The sequence below is a fragment of the Neodiprion pinetum genome, chromosome 4 (genome assembly GCF_021155775.2).
Source record: "Neodiprion pinetum isolate iyNeoPine1 chromosome 4, iyNeoPine1.2, whole genome shotgun sequence".
Lineage (NCBI taxonomy): Eukaryota > Metazoa > Arthropoda > Insecta > Hymenoptera > Diprionidae > Neodiprion > Neodiprion pinetum.
This window is the reverse complement of record NC_060235.2, coordinates 24004473-24022724: the sequence shown is the minus strand read 5'-3', so window position 1 is coordinate 24022724 and position 18252 is coordinate 24004473. Positions and strand designations below refer to the sequence as shown.

Here is an 18252-nt window from a genome sequence, read left to right as displayed (position 1 = left end):
GAAAAAATAATCTTAGTTACTTATACCTAACGGCATATCGATTCGACTGGTGCCTACGACCATTAGCCCGCATCTATTAATCTACTCTCAACGGTTTCAATTTTCTCTGCAGGATGGCGATGATGCGCTGGCCATTACGGCTTTACACCAATAAACATCACATTTTAAACTTTTTACATTATTTCCGATGTGTTTAAGTCCGAGTACGTGAGTTTCGGATTCGTATTGTACTAATGGCATCGTAGAATATCCAAAAATTTATCGAATTTTACGAGTTCAACAATTATCGCAGTCTGTGTGTGTTAAATACAGCGAAGAATTATATCTGGAACACATCTGATAAATTGAAGCCTGTTGCTTTAATGTTAAATCACAAAGTCATAAATCCTAAAAGAACTTTTTAGGGCGCTGCGTGTAGATTCGTAAATCAGAAAAGGCGTAAAAATCAAATGAATGTTTGAGGAGGTAAACAAAGTTTGTGATAGTAATTCTTATCCGCGCTATCTTAACGCACTTTACATTTTGCGTTATATCCTAAAGTGTCGATTGATCAAGCGTGTTTGATTTAAAATTTTCACCGATCTAAGAATAAACGCATATAGGTCAGTGCAATATTTCGCCTTGAGGTCGTCACGTCGTGTTTCCGGACCGCTTACCAAACTTCGTACATCCTAGAAGGATTTATTATCGGATCTTGGAAGTACGAACAACTCGCGATTTCGGTACAAGGCATGGTGGAATTTTTCTGTACGCTCAATGGATCGGCACTTTAGGTAAATCAACTTCCAGCCATGTGTGGAATCGATTTCCAAATTCGATTCGTTTCAAAATACCTGCGACTTACGCATATCTGTAAAAACGATTTTTCAATCAAATAACAGCGAAAACACTATTGTACATTCATTCCTGTATTATAGTTTGATTAATGTGTATTTATGTAGTGCCCCCATTAGGCGTGCGCAAGCAAGGCCTTGAAACGTTTGAACGAAGTCAATATTTAGTGTTAGAGACGGTCGACAGACGCGCGTTGCCGTCGATGTAAGACGATTCTGAATACGATATTGCGGTACGAGATGTCGAATCACGTTAATGAAGTTTAATGTGATACCGATTGTGCGTTATAAATTTTTACTCGTTGTACGGTGATCGAACCTACATGCATAGTCCAAGATGGGAAAGTGACGTTGTCTCAAATTAAGTCCATGATTTACAATATCGAATGTAAATATCGATAAAAACTATCCAGTATTCCGGATCTTTGAATACTAGATCTCGGTTACGAAAAAACAGCGAAGTTCTCAGCATCAAAAAGTATATTAAATGAGGCTCAAAAAAGAAATGCTGACCCAATCGATTCATCATACATTTTCTGTGTTCAAAAGCTCCGCGTTCAACAGACTCTCAGGCAGGTGGAGTTTTCTTTTTGTAATATCTGCACTTGACTTGCAGGAGAAGCTAATGGATTTCCTGTATGCATAAGCATACTTAGGTGGTCTCTTTCCCCTGCACAAGAGACAGAATGATCGAAATCTCATCTCAATCAATACATTCGCTAACTTGTTCCGTAGGTTCATTAGCCATCGATCGAAAAATCGCGTAACGTACTCAATCAAGAAATTGAAAATAATACTTATGCCAAGTTGGCAGAAATCATTTGATTTCTCTTGCATTAGTTTTGCATATTCACTTGACGTTTTTCCTGCCACCTTGTGTTCACTTCAAAAAACGGTAGGCAAGGAAAAAGAGTTCTTTACGATTGTTGATTTGGATTGGAACGAGTCCTCGATGATTGTTATCCTCAGGTTTTGCGATCGAATGGAAACTTGCTCTAGTTTGCCGTATCAACATGGATCGGTCTCTAAACTTGATCTTCCTCCACAGTCTGGTGAACCGTAGCACCTTCCGCGCTAACATCTTAACTCCATCATTCAAGTGTAGAGTAAAACTAAGAATAATAATAATAATAAATAGAAATAAACTATAAAAAGAACTTTGAAAATTGAATTCAAGAACATGATTGCTGCTGAAAATATCCCACATATTGACAATTGTTGTGGGAATAGCAATACGTAGCTCGGGATTAGTTCGATGAGAATCCGCGACTTCTAAAAATGAAAAAAAATCGGGCGCAGCGATGACCGATGGCTATTCAGCCTGCCCTGGATGTGCGAACCGGTGTTTGTGTCAGGTAGAATCCAGACTGACATCATCGTCGTTTATTGTTACGAACACACCCAATTATGAGTCAACGTTTTAGTTGTCCGTCGACGCCGGTGTATAATTCTTAAAACTCATTTCGAGTGCAGGATTACCGCTACTGCCGATCTTCACATGCCGATGTTACTTCTCTATTGGTCTCCGTTTTGTACTTTGGGTCTCCAAATGTCGATGACGTAAATGGCTCTTAATTCTATTGACGCATTAGCAAAGGATCATAGTTTTAGTGAATATACGCATCGAAACAACAAGTGCGTTTGATTGTTAATGTAAGTGTTTACTTTTCACCACTTTAGTGACGAAAAAAAGGATTTTCCTTGAGCGTAGAGTTTTTAAGTATATTAACTTGAAATTAAAATACGGAGTCGTATCGAAATATCGATTCGCTTGGCTGGAATCGAACTAACGAACTGTCCGTTAGATTAACTGAATTATCTCGAAAACGGCTGCAGATCATTTATAATTTTCAGGGTGTGTACTCTGTCACTTAAATGCAAGATTAAAACTTTGCACTTTAGACTTGATCCGACTTCTTGTTATTTATACAGCGGTAAATAATTTTTAACAAACAAATAATGAAAAGTTGCGGGCAATCATGTTTGCTACCTAAATTGACTCCAAAATCGTGAGACCTTTCTTCTTTAATATCGTTGCATAATGGTCAGCTGCTGGAGTGGATAACTTACAATTAGACGGGTAAACAATCGTACTTACCTGCGCTAAAAAAATTTAGTGCAATTTGAAAAATTTCAATTTGGTGTAAAAATTTATTTTGTTTGGGTCACTCTGCCCGCCCTCAAATCCGACACTGTTAGTGACAAAGTAAAAATATACGAGTTACGGGAAATCTTGTTTTGTTATTGAGAGTGGTGACGAATCTGACGTTCTGCATTGCAAATTCGAAGCGCGGAAAATGACATATAAGTTTTGCAATTGTTGCCAGACTTTCGATAGCACGCAGTCTATTAATCTGTCCAAATGACGATCGGAAATAGATTACTAAATTAAGAAAGAAAAGTGCAATATTTAATGTATTCGATCTCAGACTCGAACCCAAAACGTAAAACAATCTCAGGCCTTACCAACTTCCATGTGTATGAGAAATAAATTTAATCCTTCAGATTCTATCAAAATTTGGTAATAAAAAAACGTACACTATTTAGTATTTCGATTTCGCCCTTCACGACAAGTTTTGCAAAATTCCAAAGAAACTTTGAAAGTTTACACAGACTTAATAAGAGTTCTCAACATCAAGTAAAAATTTGTGAAGTTGAAAGAAGTCACAAATATCGGAAACATTGCTCGGATCGAACTGTGCATTAATTTGTTTCGGTTGAAATTGAATTGCTTGTTGAGCTTATTATGGGAAGATAAGTGTGATAATTTTAATGCCTTGATGTACCGTCGTCCATTTCAGGCAAATGTTCTTTCTCGGTGTTTAATAAAAGTCGAGGAGCGAACGTCTGACGTCATATGTGTAGGGTTAGGTTGAGCATACAAACGTTAGCTGTTGAACCGTATCCCGTCATTTAACGTTTAATTAAACTTTGCCGGTCCTAAGCGTACATGCAAACAAGTGTGCGGAATATACGTCAACTAGTTATACACTGTGAGATATAACCCCGTAGGATGAAATAGTGAAAAATATTTGCCTATGCGATATGCGACTCACGCTTTAAATTACAGGACCTAAGATTTGAACTATATTTTGAGCCTCGTTTGAAATATCTCAAATATTCTGTTTTCGAATTGTACATGCCGTCGAAAGATACCTAAAGCGACGTTTTTCTACCTCCAAACTCGATGTAGAAACGTAGCGACTTTTTTCAGCGAAAAACATTGAATAACGAACGATTCAATGTTCGTCAGAACGTTTACTACTACCGTACAAGTAAAAAGTCATGTTCCCGTTCGGAAACGTTCGGAAAGGATCACCTTGAAATCTTCGAGGTACCCACTGAAATTCACCCACGCGTCGCCCCGTTCCAGTAAGCCGTAGAGTTGTTGAAAGTTGTGCGTAAAGGATGAATGGAAAGAGAGAAAAAATTGTTTTCAGAATATCCACCAATTTTATTTGCGGCTAATGATAGAGAACACGAATACTCGAAAACGAGTCAATAATTTGAGGGTACGTAGCCAGCGAGCAAATTGCTCAAATTCTTCAAATCTTAATTTATGTTAATTAAATTTTCTCAGATTCATATTGTGCGGAATATATGTCATAAAAAATGCTGTTTCATTCGTCTTCAATATCATCAGCGCAAATAATGTTACTGGAGATTTTTGAACCATTTTTTTTTCCCCCACTTTTCCTAACTTCTGATTCAGACTCCGTAAACTCCAAATTAGCTCCGCGAAGTTGGGCGGCTTATTTTTTTAATTGAAACATTTTCTCACGCAGCTTAATTGTTTGTACATTTTTTAGTTCACTTGTACTTTTCGAGTTACTCTTCGAAAAGAACTAAAGAACAAAAAAACACTACGGTATCATATTTCAGTTAACCGTGGCATTATTTCATTTGCCATAAAGTACACTGCCTACTAGCTACCAAGTGCCGAAAATTATCGTTTAACCAAAATGTAAATACGAGTTTCAACAGCCGGCACCGTTGATGCGATCTCTGTTTTTATTCCCCTATCAAATATATCTTGAAAACACATTTTTTTTCCCTCAAATTCAGCCGCGTTTCGAAATTTTCCGTAGCTTTGTTTTTCACGTAAAATACGTTTATCTGACAACGAGTAATAATTTCTCACAAATAGAATTGTCAAACGTACGCAGACTTGACATAATTTTCAACTTTTATTCGCACGTATACGTATACTTTTCGTATCACTTTCTTTAACGTCACATGGGTGTGATCTTGCATAAATTCTTTTTTTTTTTTTTTCGGCAGTACGATCGCGTCGCTGGGTTTCGTTGCCGAGGTTTTTAGCGTGAATGATCCAGGTTAGGCAACTGTATATCTATACGTTGCAACATCGCACTATACGTATAATAGTTGTATTCACACACACTCAACGCGAATAAACAGCGTAACTTGATCAATTCTGCACATGTTCTTTCATGACTCGTCGTAAGTATTGCTCGTTAGCAACTAACGTCACCGAATATAATTACATAATTATCTACCTTCTGTGTCTCGTCAACTCGCAAGCCAGACTATATACTTCACTTTATTAATACCTGTATATCATTATACGCATAACATACCTGAAGTTTGCTCTTACCGTCACTCACTTACTTATCGCGTGTCTACTCAACCTTATTTATTTACCGACAAATCGATACAAGCTACTTTTTCGTCAATGTATAATTATGAATGGGATATAAGTAATGAGAATAAAAAGAAACGTTGAAACGTTCGTGATAATTCGGGAGAGAAGTAGGTAATATTTTATAAGAGTCTTGTACGCGTGTTGTATACCTATACATATGTGTAATTGCTGGGGCAACAATTTTTCTATGCATATGCATGTATGTAATATGTATATGAAACTGTTACAAAGAGACGGTGCTACAGGCGGTTTCTATGACAAAATTTAAGGCGCTGCGTCCGGCATTTTTCGATCGAACAATCGTCGCGCGTTTTATCGTCAGCAGATGAACCTCGATCACTTCCTCGGCACTTCTTTAGCGGTATAAAATCAAAGTTGTCTCACGATCAGCTGAAATAACTAATAGCACGGTAAGAATAGGTACGTAACTATATCCGTTATCCATCCATCTACGTAACACGCAAGAATTGTCAATCAATCCGAAACTTTTTCGCGGATTATATGTAAAGATACATCCATGACCGTCGATACATCAATTTCTTGATTAACGACGACCAATTCTACACGAATCGGTTATACAAAAAGACATATTGTATATGTGGTGGTTCTACATACTTTTTCATATGGGAGAAAAACGATTTTGCATGAATTCGACGCACAAATGAAAAGTTCTACAAGTTCAATTTGACATGTGGCGTGGGCGGTTCAACATGAGCAGGTTATGTGCTTGCCTCTGCTGGCTCGTTTTTATGCAACGATGACTGCTTGTAGGATACGGTCTACAAAGATTTTTAACCTTTTTTGTGACCTTTGTAAGCTGTGTCCTATAGGACAATCATTATTCTGTAAAAACGAATCCGTAAAATAGAAACGAACTTGTAGAACCGATTTATGTATAAACTATATCAATGAAATAAGCAATTCTCATACAGTAAAACTTTTCTTTATTTTCATGGTACCTCTTTGTGTTTATAAACTTCTCTTCGTTTTATTATTAATATCTATCTTATCACGCCCAACCTTGAAAATAAGAAAAAACTTAAAACGTCCAGATTTTGTAATTCTACTTATAAAAATAGTTAGGGAAAATGTTGGATACGTGAAAACGTGCAATCTTCAAATTACAGTTAAATTGGAAGTAAATTGTGTTGTACTTGCAATACTTGCAACCGAATTACTTTTAACAAGTAATAATAATGAATACATCTGTCGGTAAAGATTTTATAGTGCAGCGAATTTCGAAAATCTAAACGGCCTTATACCACGTTACAAATTGATTTGCAAAATTTTTTCACCGTCCAAGACATTGACATCAATAATTAATTTTCTTTAAATTGCCAACAAGTTGCTATTGAACTTGTGTAAAAGTTTGAGGGAAAAACTTGTGTAGTATATATGAATACGTTTTCTTTTCCTCCTTGCAAGTTGTAGCAGAGTGAAAACTTGACACAATTATCGCACAGTAGGCTAAATAAATAGATATACAAAAATGTAGAAAAAAGAAAACCCGCTGTGAAAACACTGCTGAGATTATTCTACCTACGTATCGCGGTCTGCGGGTGCGGTTTCTTCGGTAAAGCGGTAGAAATTATTGTCAAATTTCACATGAAGTTTAGAAGAAAGCTGAAACGTTTATCTCGGCCCTTATACAACCGTCTCCTGTGTGTTTCGAATATTTATACCCACAGACCTCAACTTTCGCTGTTGAGATATTCGGATATTATAGTTCTGTCTTGAAATACACCAACGACGTTAAACCTACGCCCGGATTTTTAAGACTACATTTATATTATACAGGGCACACTGCATCTCGTGTATTAAAGTATAAAAAAGTGACATGGACACTTATATCACATTCAATATATACAATATACAGAGAGATATTTGATATATGCTCCCTACTGCCTCAAGTTGCGTCCGATTAGAAAGGCGCGAGTCCTGCTAAAGGAACTTTTTGACACGTGCGAAATGTAACGGAGGAGTGGGCGACAAATGGTGGGGCAATTCGCCGGTATAATAATAATAACACACTGTAAAAAAATTCCTTTTTTTTTTACAAGTTGTAGATGTGTTTATTTGTCTTCCCTGTTGTATTTTTTTTCATCCGATCATTAATTTGTTTGATACCAAATCAATATGTTTCTCTCACAAGTAGGTAAATGTTGCCAAAAGACTGTTCAAATAATTGAACCGTTTTGAATCTCCAAAATATTTACTCGATTCAAATAAAAAAACTTTAAATCTGGTAAATTTTATTCGAATCAAAGCGTTCGTTTTCCGGATTCAAAGTATCTTAATTACTTTTAACATTCCGTAGCGAATATTTACTTATTTTTAAGAATAACAAAAATTGAATCGAAAGATGAGTAAATTTTTTTAGATTCTAGTACGTCGCGTTTGAATCACACAAACTATTAATCGATAACAACAAATTACGGATGAGTTGAAATATATTTACTTGTATGAAAGGAATTTTTTCCCGTATAATAAATAATAGCACGACGCTGAGACGAATTGTCAGGCGTAAAATATTATATGTTCGTGTACGTCAACGGGAAGTAAAAAATGTAGAGGGTGTCGATGATACCATGATTTTGAGGAATGTGAGGACGAGTTTGTGAAGGTTCACTTATTGTTAGTGGCGAATTGAGAGCGAGTGCATCGTATTGCAGGCAACTCGACGACCAGAGAGGTGCAGGATTCTATTCTGGATCTCCGGTTGTCTATTTCTGGAGAATCGAGACTCTTCCGTTGAGTGTAACATGTCTTTCATGTACGATTCGACAAAATATACACAGGAATTTAAAATAATATAAAATTTTCAGTAATTATAATTTATTGAAAAATGTACGGTTGAAAATTGCTAAGACAACAATGGTACCAGTCATCGCAAAAGTGTTGTCCATATTCAATTCAATCAAATTTTTACCGAGTGAGGAATCTTTGAAAATCACTAAAAGTCGTGGAAAATTATTCGATGTCACACGAAGTTCGTCACAAATCACGTAACATTGAGTCACTTGGATTCACCTACTTTACGTCACGTAGATACAGTAAGCATTGATAGATGATGTCGTATGGATCGAATGTCTCGTATCCGAATTCCTGCAAGTCTGTAATTTTCAAGTAACAGTATTCATTGAGAAAAAGGTTGAAGTTCGTAACTTTGAGTAACAATTGAACTCATTGAAAAAAAATCAAAGGTTCGCGACTTTAGAAAGATTGCAGCTATAAAATGAGCATGCTTCGCTTCAGATGCACCACGATTTATGGTTTACTCAAACTTGCAAAATTAATTGCGACAGTCATGGAAATCATTCCAGTATGTTACGGTTATGAAGTTTAACCATGTTATTGAGGCCAAGTATACATAATCATTTCAAATCGCATATGGAAATAAAGTTATTTGAACCAACACACAGTTCCTGAAGTCGTGTAAAGTTTCTAAAATTCATGAGATGTTATACCTCTGTATAATAGTAACACATTTATTTGAAGAAATTTCTTATAAAACTAATACGATGCTGCCAACAGTAACAGCAATAACAATGATTTCAAGAATTATTATCGCAGCAAAATACCAGGAAGATGTGAAACAAGAAAGCAATGAAGAAGGTGACAACGACTTCTATAAGGAAAACGATAATGTTGACCAGTAACGACAGCAACATGGGTAGTGATAATTTTAGTATCCAACCGCAGACAGATCCGTGGCGTAACACGAGGAGAAAAATATACTGTGCAATTTTGTTGTTGTACTAATTTGTATAATTGCAGTACAGTGTTCTATGGTTAAGGATCTGGATCGAAATTAACGCGGGAAAAATGCTACGCGCTTTATGTAGATACGTATCTATAAGTGTAATATTTTTAGCAATGAATTGTTGGGTCACAATGACGAGGGAGGCCGCACTGCCACTTTCTCAGCATCAAGCACGAGCGATGAACATCCGCGCTGGTAGAGTTGATCTCTGACCTTAGAATAAGAGAGCTTAACAAGCGACTCATTGCAAGTTCCACGACGCTTTGTGAGAAGACTGTACCGCTGGCTTTGGTGTTGATCGTAATTAATGTTTGATGACTGGGAGATACCGTCTCGATTCATCAATATCATGGGACACTTGTTTGTCCACGCGGATTATTAACTGATAATAATTATTCCATTTCGAATTTTAAATGTACCGGGCATTCGCTGGGTATGAGCAATATTCGAGAGTTGATTCAATCAAACTCGGTGTCACAATTGACCGAAAGTCACGTGCGTATGTTGGGTATCGTTACCATGCATGCGATGTAAGTTGGACCGGTTGGCAGAATTGCCAAATTTTATTCAAGACGTTCCGCGGTCAATTTCGAATAAATTTTTACCGAACCTGGTGCAAATTTTTATTTGTTCTTGCGACAGTGGATGTAGCAAATCGATAGGTGTCATGTGTGCATGTATTCCACAGCACGGATGTGCCGTTATTGTAGCCTGGCATTTGGACAGAAAGTCTATCTTCCATGCCAATGTGAAACATGTATGATGTGGGTTGTAACAGGAGCTCAGCGACGATCAGTCTTGCGTAACAGAGACTCTCAAGGCAGAGTCTCCCATCAGCCTTCGACACGCTTGGCATTATGCTCAGTTTACTCAGGCTTTCGGCATTTTCAAACTGTCGATAGGTCTCCACGTACTGCCCACGCGACTTAGCGTAGCTTGAATTTCGTTACACTCAACTGAAATGACATTAAGATTCTCAGTTTGGGTAACACTCCAACAGTTTTGCACAAAGTTGACCAGCGAATGATAAAAAATCAATGAGTTAGAAATTGAATGTAACAAAGCCTTAATAATTTACTCGAAAATAATTTGCATCATCTCGAAGCACCAAGTTACGGTGTAAACACGTATAATAATCTTTTTTTAAAACTCAGTGTACGATTAACGTTACGTTTTTAGTTTTCGTCAGAGATTTTTTCTATGATGGTGCAACCTGTGACATCCTCCTCCGTCAAAAAAATTCCATATTTGAGAACACCTCGTTTTCAGTCTAATCAAATTTAAATCCTTCTCGAAAACGTAGCTGCAACTGATTTTCAAAAATCACAAACAGAATTATTTGATTTTTGATTCGGAAAAATGTCAGAAGCTTCCGAGATAATGTTACATTTTCCGGTATTTCTTTCATCAGATTTTTTATTTTCGCAATGATTTGGATTTTCAAAAACGGACATTGTACGATAGTAATTTTGCTATTTAAAATTAGAAAAACGTTGAAAAGTTTGTACAGAAATGATTTCACACACGAGAAATTAAATTCTTTTTACTGTTTCAACGTCAGGTAAAAATTATGGTAACAAATTTTCAACCATACGACGCAATGCAACGGTATAAAAATAGAAAACGATTCACATTTATAAATGCATAATAATTAGCTGTTTTTGTGAAAATTTACCGGATGGACAATCAAATAATTCCATTTACGCTTTTCGAGAATCAATAGGGACGTTGTTGATAATGGATCAATATCCATCGGCTGAAAACGAGCAATTTTAAAAATTGTAATTTTTTTAGGAGTTTGCTTGTAATATCGTAAATAAAATTCCCAGCAAAAATGAAAAATCCGACCGCCATAAAAACCGTACAAAAAATTGCCGACAGTGTCAAATTGTATTTGTTTCGACCGACGGGCATTTTCCCCTGTCTATGCCAATTCCTCACTCGCCAATCACAAACTTCCATAGCTACGCCACTGCACGAAATCAGCCAATCGTTTTGAATCCTGCGCCTGTGGCACAGGGACAGTGAATAACTGCTTACTCGGTATTTCCGACACTATTACAACAACTGATAGCGCAACAATTAACCTTCACTTTTCTTCCACCAGACGGAGGCATTTTTTTGACAAAAATATCCGTCTTCCCAGAATAAAACTGACCAATAATCGCGAGTCGACTCGTCAACGTTAGGGACAATTTTGGCCACTCGCGGCGCCACTCTCGCTTCCGCTCGGTCCGCGTTCCCAATGCGTTTATATGCATTTCATTCACCCGAGTCTCGGACGCCATGGCGCATAGACCCACGGATGCATCGCCATCGCGACGTGCGAAAGGATCGATATTTTACGGCGCCGCTGAGCCTCCCTCTCGTCCTCTCCCGACGGTCCTCCTTTTCGTTTCACTCTCCTCGTTCCCTTCTGACCCGCGGGCATGGGCACTCCGATAGCTCAGACATGTACCAACCCCACAGCCTACTTGCGCTAAAACCACCCCTGCCTAGCTGCACACCGCCTGTGGCGTCCCTGTCAGTCCAAGTCCGATAACCGCAGCTTTCGGGGTTCGATCCGGTCGCCCTGAGCTCTGAAAAGCTTTCTTTTCACTCCTGCTCTCTTACGCTCCTGCGATTTTTCCGTCGGTATTTTTCAAAGCCCTGCAGCGTTTCATTCTCTGGAGTATAAATGTGAAAGAAAGGAAGAAAGGGGAAACCCCGTGGCATTCGTCACACTTTGTAGATAATCAAGTGTTCTGTAAAAATCGCGATTGAATGTATTGAATATGAATTTACTTTCATTTTGCGGTGAAATTTTTGTTGTAAAAGTCTTTTGTATACAGCAGAATTTAACGTAGGGATAAATGTTTGAAGGAATATCTTAAGTATTGATAAACAAATCGGGAACGCAAAGAAGTTATACTTGTACTACTGTTTATTTGCTTTGAAAAATATGGAACGCCTTTCTTGCCTTCGATCGGGAAACACTTTAGGATATTACTTATCCTACTATATGTATATTCTTAGAATATTTATTCTGTCCGATGTATAAAATTGGAAGAGGTTCACGATCAGTCGATTCTGTAGTAAATCATACAAACCTACGATTATTATCCCTCCAAAATTAAAATTTTTACATCTGGTTCACGCCGTTTTTCTAAAAATTTTACCAAATTATTCATTCGTCGTTTTTAATTGTTATATTATTAAATTAAATTATTAAATTTATTTTATTATTTATTATTAAATTTCTGATTTCCTATCGTTCTCGAGATAATGTCTACTGATCTGCTCATCTCTAAGCCTGTTAACAAGGTAAAGATTAAACCACAGCTCGTTTCTGACAGTTGCACAATCCAAAAGCACCGACTCGTCAAAATTACACAGGCACGCTCCAGTTTTATCTTTATTTTCTTTTTTTTTTCTGTATTTTGCCTGCACTTGTATGTGGTACGTTGAAAAGACACGTTGCGAAATATTACTGTAATGTATAGGTAATATAAATAAGTTAGAGTAGCCTAACTTATCTAAAAATTAATGAATCAAGCACGAGAAATAGATGTAAGATGAAGCATTCGAGTAATAAATGTTTCCGCGATTGAAAATAACTTTACGTTCAACAATGAGTGAATTTTTTAATAATATTTTTTACTCCATTTTGTTTGAGTCGAATAAAAATCATACCGCTTTTCTAATTTCGATATTTACAAACAATATAGCATACAGTGTATCCTATGGATGATCACTTTGTGTCAAGTGTTGGACGAGAAAAAAATTATTCGCGATCTCAGGTACAACTGCATTGATTTGAACTAACAAATCATTTCTTTAACGAATTAAGTAGCAAAAAAAAAATCAAAAAAATTTATTTCATGCAGGATGTTAAAAATTGTGCGTCACCACTTTATAGGGTGATGATCGTAAATTTTGCGCTTGAGAATGATCCGTTGAAGTGGAGACGCATGATTTTCGTATACACCCTACACTTATATACTACAGCTCTGTGTTTATTTATGCACTCGCTGTATGCCTGGGAAGTTATTCGCAATAAATTATTAGAACATTAATTTGACGTGGTAATTTGTTGTTACAATTCCCGGTCGAAGTACGTGTATGAGAGGTGAGTAATACCCGGTATTTCATTTGGCAAATCATTGTAATCAGCGATTCGCGTATTAATCATCGATGGGTTGTTTCTCGAATACGATCAGGCAAATAGGTACATATTCTTACCCGAATACCTCCAATTAGTATAATCACTGTAATAACGAGCCAATCACGCTCACTCTGCAATTCTCTATCCCATACTTATATCTGTTTGTATCTATAAATAGTAATCTAAATATCTAATTGATTATATTTCTTCGTCAAGTGTATAATGAGGAACACTCTTTGATCTCGAGGTTTTCTTTTTTTTTTATTTCTTTTATTTTGTACTTATACTTCGACAACGAGTTATTTATCTCGATTTTGGTTTGTTTTATTCAAAATTATGTAGGTGAAGCTTCATTAACATTTTTTGTCTGGATTCAATTAACGGAAAACACTGTTATTGACAATAACGTCAATCATATCGTTTGGCGACATGTTTTTCGGTGTCCACGATATCTCAGAAACGGCTAAACCGATTTATGTACTTTAAAATTTTGTGGAAGTAGTCTTAGGTAATTTATCCTCTTTACCACGGCGTCACTTATGTACAACTATTTTTTTACTTTTGATTTTCCTCTGAATCAAATGAACATAAGTCGTAAATGGGCGAAAAACCTAATTTCAATTCTAATCGGACGCCATTTCGTTAAGAAATTAAAAAAAAAAAAAAAAAAACGAATCTTGGTAAAGAAGATAAAGTATCCGAGAATGCTAACTCTAAATTTAAAGTACGGTTAAGCCGTTTTTGGGATATCGTAATAGTTGACGTTATTGTCAATGACATTTACTCAAATAAAAAAAAATACTTGACTCAACTTAGATCTACGTATTATACTTATGAATAAAATAAACCCCAACCGAATTGAATAATTTACATTCGAGTTGTGAAGTCCGGAAATTCACCCCTTTTTTCAGCCATCGCTATGACATTGTACTTGTATTATAAATTTAAATCGCGAAAAACTATAGTTAACGAATAAGAAATAATAGTCGATAAATCAAGTAAAATAAATAATAAACAGTTAGTCTAAAACTATGCATGTATCGGCGTAAGACATTTTTAGCACGGCTAAACTTATTGTACGTACTTTACCGTGCGACGTTTCGCATAATTTCACGAAATTTTTAAACTACTTTTGTTGCCAGATGCTGGATACGTCCCGTCAAATGTACCAAATAATTTCCGATACTGGCACCCAGCCAGCCATGGACAGTTGTGGCCGTGCTTCAGGTCTAATCTCGTATTTTACGTATATTTTATAGTCTTGTCGATTACTCCATTCATCTGTATCATCCGTCGATGCGATTTCTCGGCAAAAGAAATACAGATGCGTTCTCATGAATTGCCAAACAAGAGTGGTAAGATTTAAAAGACGGAAATATGATTCCTTACAAAATATTTCAAACCACTGTCGAATACCTCACGCAACTACTTTGTTCTTACGTTGGTTGTTCAGAAGGCATCGAAAATTTCTATTCAACCAGTTAACATCTCCCAATTATTTACGACAGTGATACCACCACAAATAAAAATTAGAAGGAACACATTATAATACGAAAAATTATGAACACATTGTATCTATTATTTTAATTTCGAAAGTGAAAAATTCTATCCGGGAGCAAAAAAGAAAAAAGCAAAAGATGAAAATCTTATTCGACGACAATTGCGTGGGTCAAGAATCGTATCGTTTATAATCAGATAAATCGTTATTTATTTAAGGATTTATTTTATTCATCTATTATCCATAAGCGATATTCCGTTCAGTTGCGATCTAGCCGCAGCTTATCGTTCTTTTTTCATCGCCTGCATACACGCGTAACTATCATCGTAATATTAGTATTCTTCACACAGTTGCAGCACTTGCCGCTGTGCAGGATGTCGACGAATAGGAGAATTATTACCTGATCGGAATTTACATTACACGATGGGGTTAGAACCGCTCATCGAATTTAGCCGCCTTTCCCTGCAGCCAACCATGGCATAGGAATTATATCACGCGTTATATTCGCTGCAGGGCTATGCAGAGAATGGTTTTAAAGAATATATTTTCAAAAACGTGGTTTTGATTTTCAACTTTACCGCTTAAATAAAACTTGTTTGATAAACTAATTTTTATATACGGGTAACTTAATTCAATTCTCATTCCTTCATTCGTCAACTCAACAAAACGATAAATTCCTTTTTTATCCCGAAATTCGGTCGGTTTATTTATATCCTAAAAACGATCGAATCACGTGTAATTTTCTATCACGGGTTTATAATCGCTCAACTAATTTCGAAATTAATAAGTTCTTTTTACGTTACGAGAGGTACACCGAAAATTAGAAAAAAAAAATAACCCGACTTCGATCACTCGCAAAATCGATCCCATTATTCAGACGTAACAAGTAGCAAAGAAATGTACAAATAATTCGAATATTATTGACGGAAAAAATTAACGAGGTACAAAAGTGTTCCAAGAATTTGGAGAACGATTATAACGTTTATTAATTAGACTGCGTCACTGACGGAAAAATAAGAAAATAATTAATGATAGTAAAGAAGGCGTGAAAACGAGGACATATAAAAGAGCGTCACGGGCCACATGCAAGAAATGCCACGACCGAGTGACATTGTATAAAACATGTCGCATAGCATGCATGCTATTTAGATACGGTTTAGTTCTTTATTGCCGAATACATGCGTAGATGCTTTCACAGCTGGGATTGATGCAGCCGATCCGAAAAGACTCGGCCGCGTTATCATTCCCGTTTTTACAGCTTGGACTAATCGTTAAAATTAAAGTGTGTCGCTTGAAAGAAAACGTGCATTCGGCGAAGCTCATTAAGGCCTGCCTCTGCACCATCAGCTTGCGTTTTAACGACTGTTTGCGCACTGCTTTAGAGTGGCTCTAACATTCATTGATTCGACACAGGGTGGTTGAGTTATGATGGAACAGATTTACGTGATAGATTCTTCGCCGAAACTTGGAACTATGAGGGGCTTGGTGTTTTTTGAGGATTTCTAGGAAGTGGTATACTTTTCAAGTAACGAAATTAATTTCCCTTACGGTGATAAAGCACGGCGGTGAACAAGCGTGTCAAGAAATTCGAATTAGCCGAAGATCCGTACGTCTAAAGCGTAAGATTCACCTTGAACATTTTTCTTTCGCTGTTCGATAAATTGAAACAATCATTGGACACAAGTGTATTCGAGAAGTTGGATTTTTTGGTACAATAATAATGAAACTTCATCCGACTGATGAAAGGATGCGCAAAATTGATTGTGACAATGAAAAAAAATATACCGCTGTTCGTATACCACGGTATGGAGAAAGAAATTTATAGGTAATGGTTTTGCGCTTGACCTCCTTTTTTCGGGTCAATTGAAAAGTGGAATAATATTCATTTGCTGTTATTAGATCAGACAAATTTAATACATTTATTCCGGCAGACGTAGAAATGAATTATCCACCAATTTCGTAAGCTTGAAATTTCCATTAGGTCGTCAGTTAACAGACAGGAAGAACTTCGGTAAAATCATTATTGGTTACGGATAACGAAGTAATTTTTTCTTGAAATGTAATACATCGTTAAAATCGATTATAGGTAATTAGTATCAACTATTTATTCACGAAGAAAACGATCCGTATACAATTCATTAAAATCGTACAGACAATATGGTTTTAACATTTTTTTTAAATGTACAATGTATATCATAATCGATTGGTTCTGATACTTTGGTGAGTGCTAATGACAGACTTGATATATTTCCAATTGGAATTTCAGTTGGAAATCAACCTTGACGTTCCCGATTCATCGAAGTAAATTAAATACTTGATTATGAGAGTATTAACGAGTAATCTCTCATTGCTGATCGAAACCTGTTTTTTTTTTTTTTTTTTTAAGGAAAAATAAGTAAGTTTGCTTATCGGTCAACGGCATAGCCATTTTCACGGTTGTAAATTTTTCCCCCACTTTCGTATCACACTCACAGTTTTATTAATAAATTAAAATAATTCGCGCCTCCGCAAGCGGCTTCGTATTCCAGGGGAGTGAAATTTGAATCGTCGCGTGCGTGGCATCACGCCACTTTGACTACGGTCAAATTGCTGATTCTTGATTAATTGCATAGGAATATATAAGTATAACCCCAAGCTCCCTGTCTTGCGAAATTCGAGCATTCTGCCTGCATGCAGCTAACGAATGGAACAGCCGCGAATGCTGCTGCAAAGAAATATTCTGCGAGCCTCCGGCATTGAATTTCCCCTTCGCAGTGTAGTTATAACACGCTGTAACCTGTACTGTACACCAGAAGCCAATAATATTCAAGGAAATATGGCATAATTATTCCGACCTTACGCCGGTGATAACACGACGAACGCGATAAACCTTGCAAGTATGATTTTATAAAACGAGACTAGAGAGGAAAGAAGAAAATGTGAATTTTCGATTACGTTTGTACGATCGGCACGCGATGTCCGGTGTCAAATAGTTTCTCTCTTCGGCAATAAATTTTGCCGTCACGATAAATATTTAAACAGATATAAAGCGTGGAAAGTCGCGCGGGCGTTGATCACGGTTATAAATAATTATTATAACGCGGGCCAAGAGGCCAATTGAAGATGAAATATAGATGCTCTTTTAGGAGTAGGGTATTCGTTGTAGGTATCATGTGCGCACGTATTATTATGGCAGATGTAGTTTTCTAATCGAACGTGAGAAGGAGCCGGCTCGCCGTAAGCTCTTTCTGTACAAGTTATTATTATAGGTACGAGAAGCGAAAGATCTCGTTTTGCACTCTATCAGCCAGGGATAAACTATAAAAATGTAGAGACGGTGTGTCAAAAAAAAAAAAAAGATCTTAATAACTG

The 18252-nt window shown here is 36.6% G+C and overlaps 1 protein-coding gene across 4 annotated transcripts in view; it reads left to right on the top strand.

Annotated features, from left to right (window-relative positions):
- Positions 1-18252, top strand: part of LOC124216234 (rhotekin) — a 73443-nt gene that overhangs the window by 44924 nt on the left and 10267 nt on the right. Inside the window, exon 1 of one of the 4 annotated variants that reach the window (XM_046620515.2) lies at positions 11805-12562. The exons of the other annotated variants lie outside the window; for them this stretch is intronic. Coding sequence (XP_046476471.1) covers positions 12524-12562 — 39 coding nt within the window. The 5' untranslated portion in view covers positions 11805-12523. Of the gene's footprint in view, positions 1-11804; positions 12563-18252 lie in introns of those variants that run through there. 4 annotated transcript variants of the gene reach the window in all.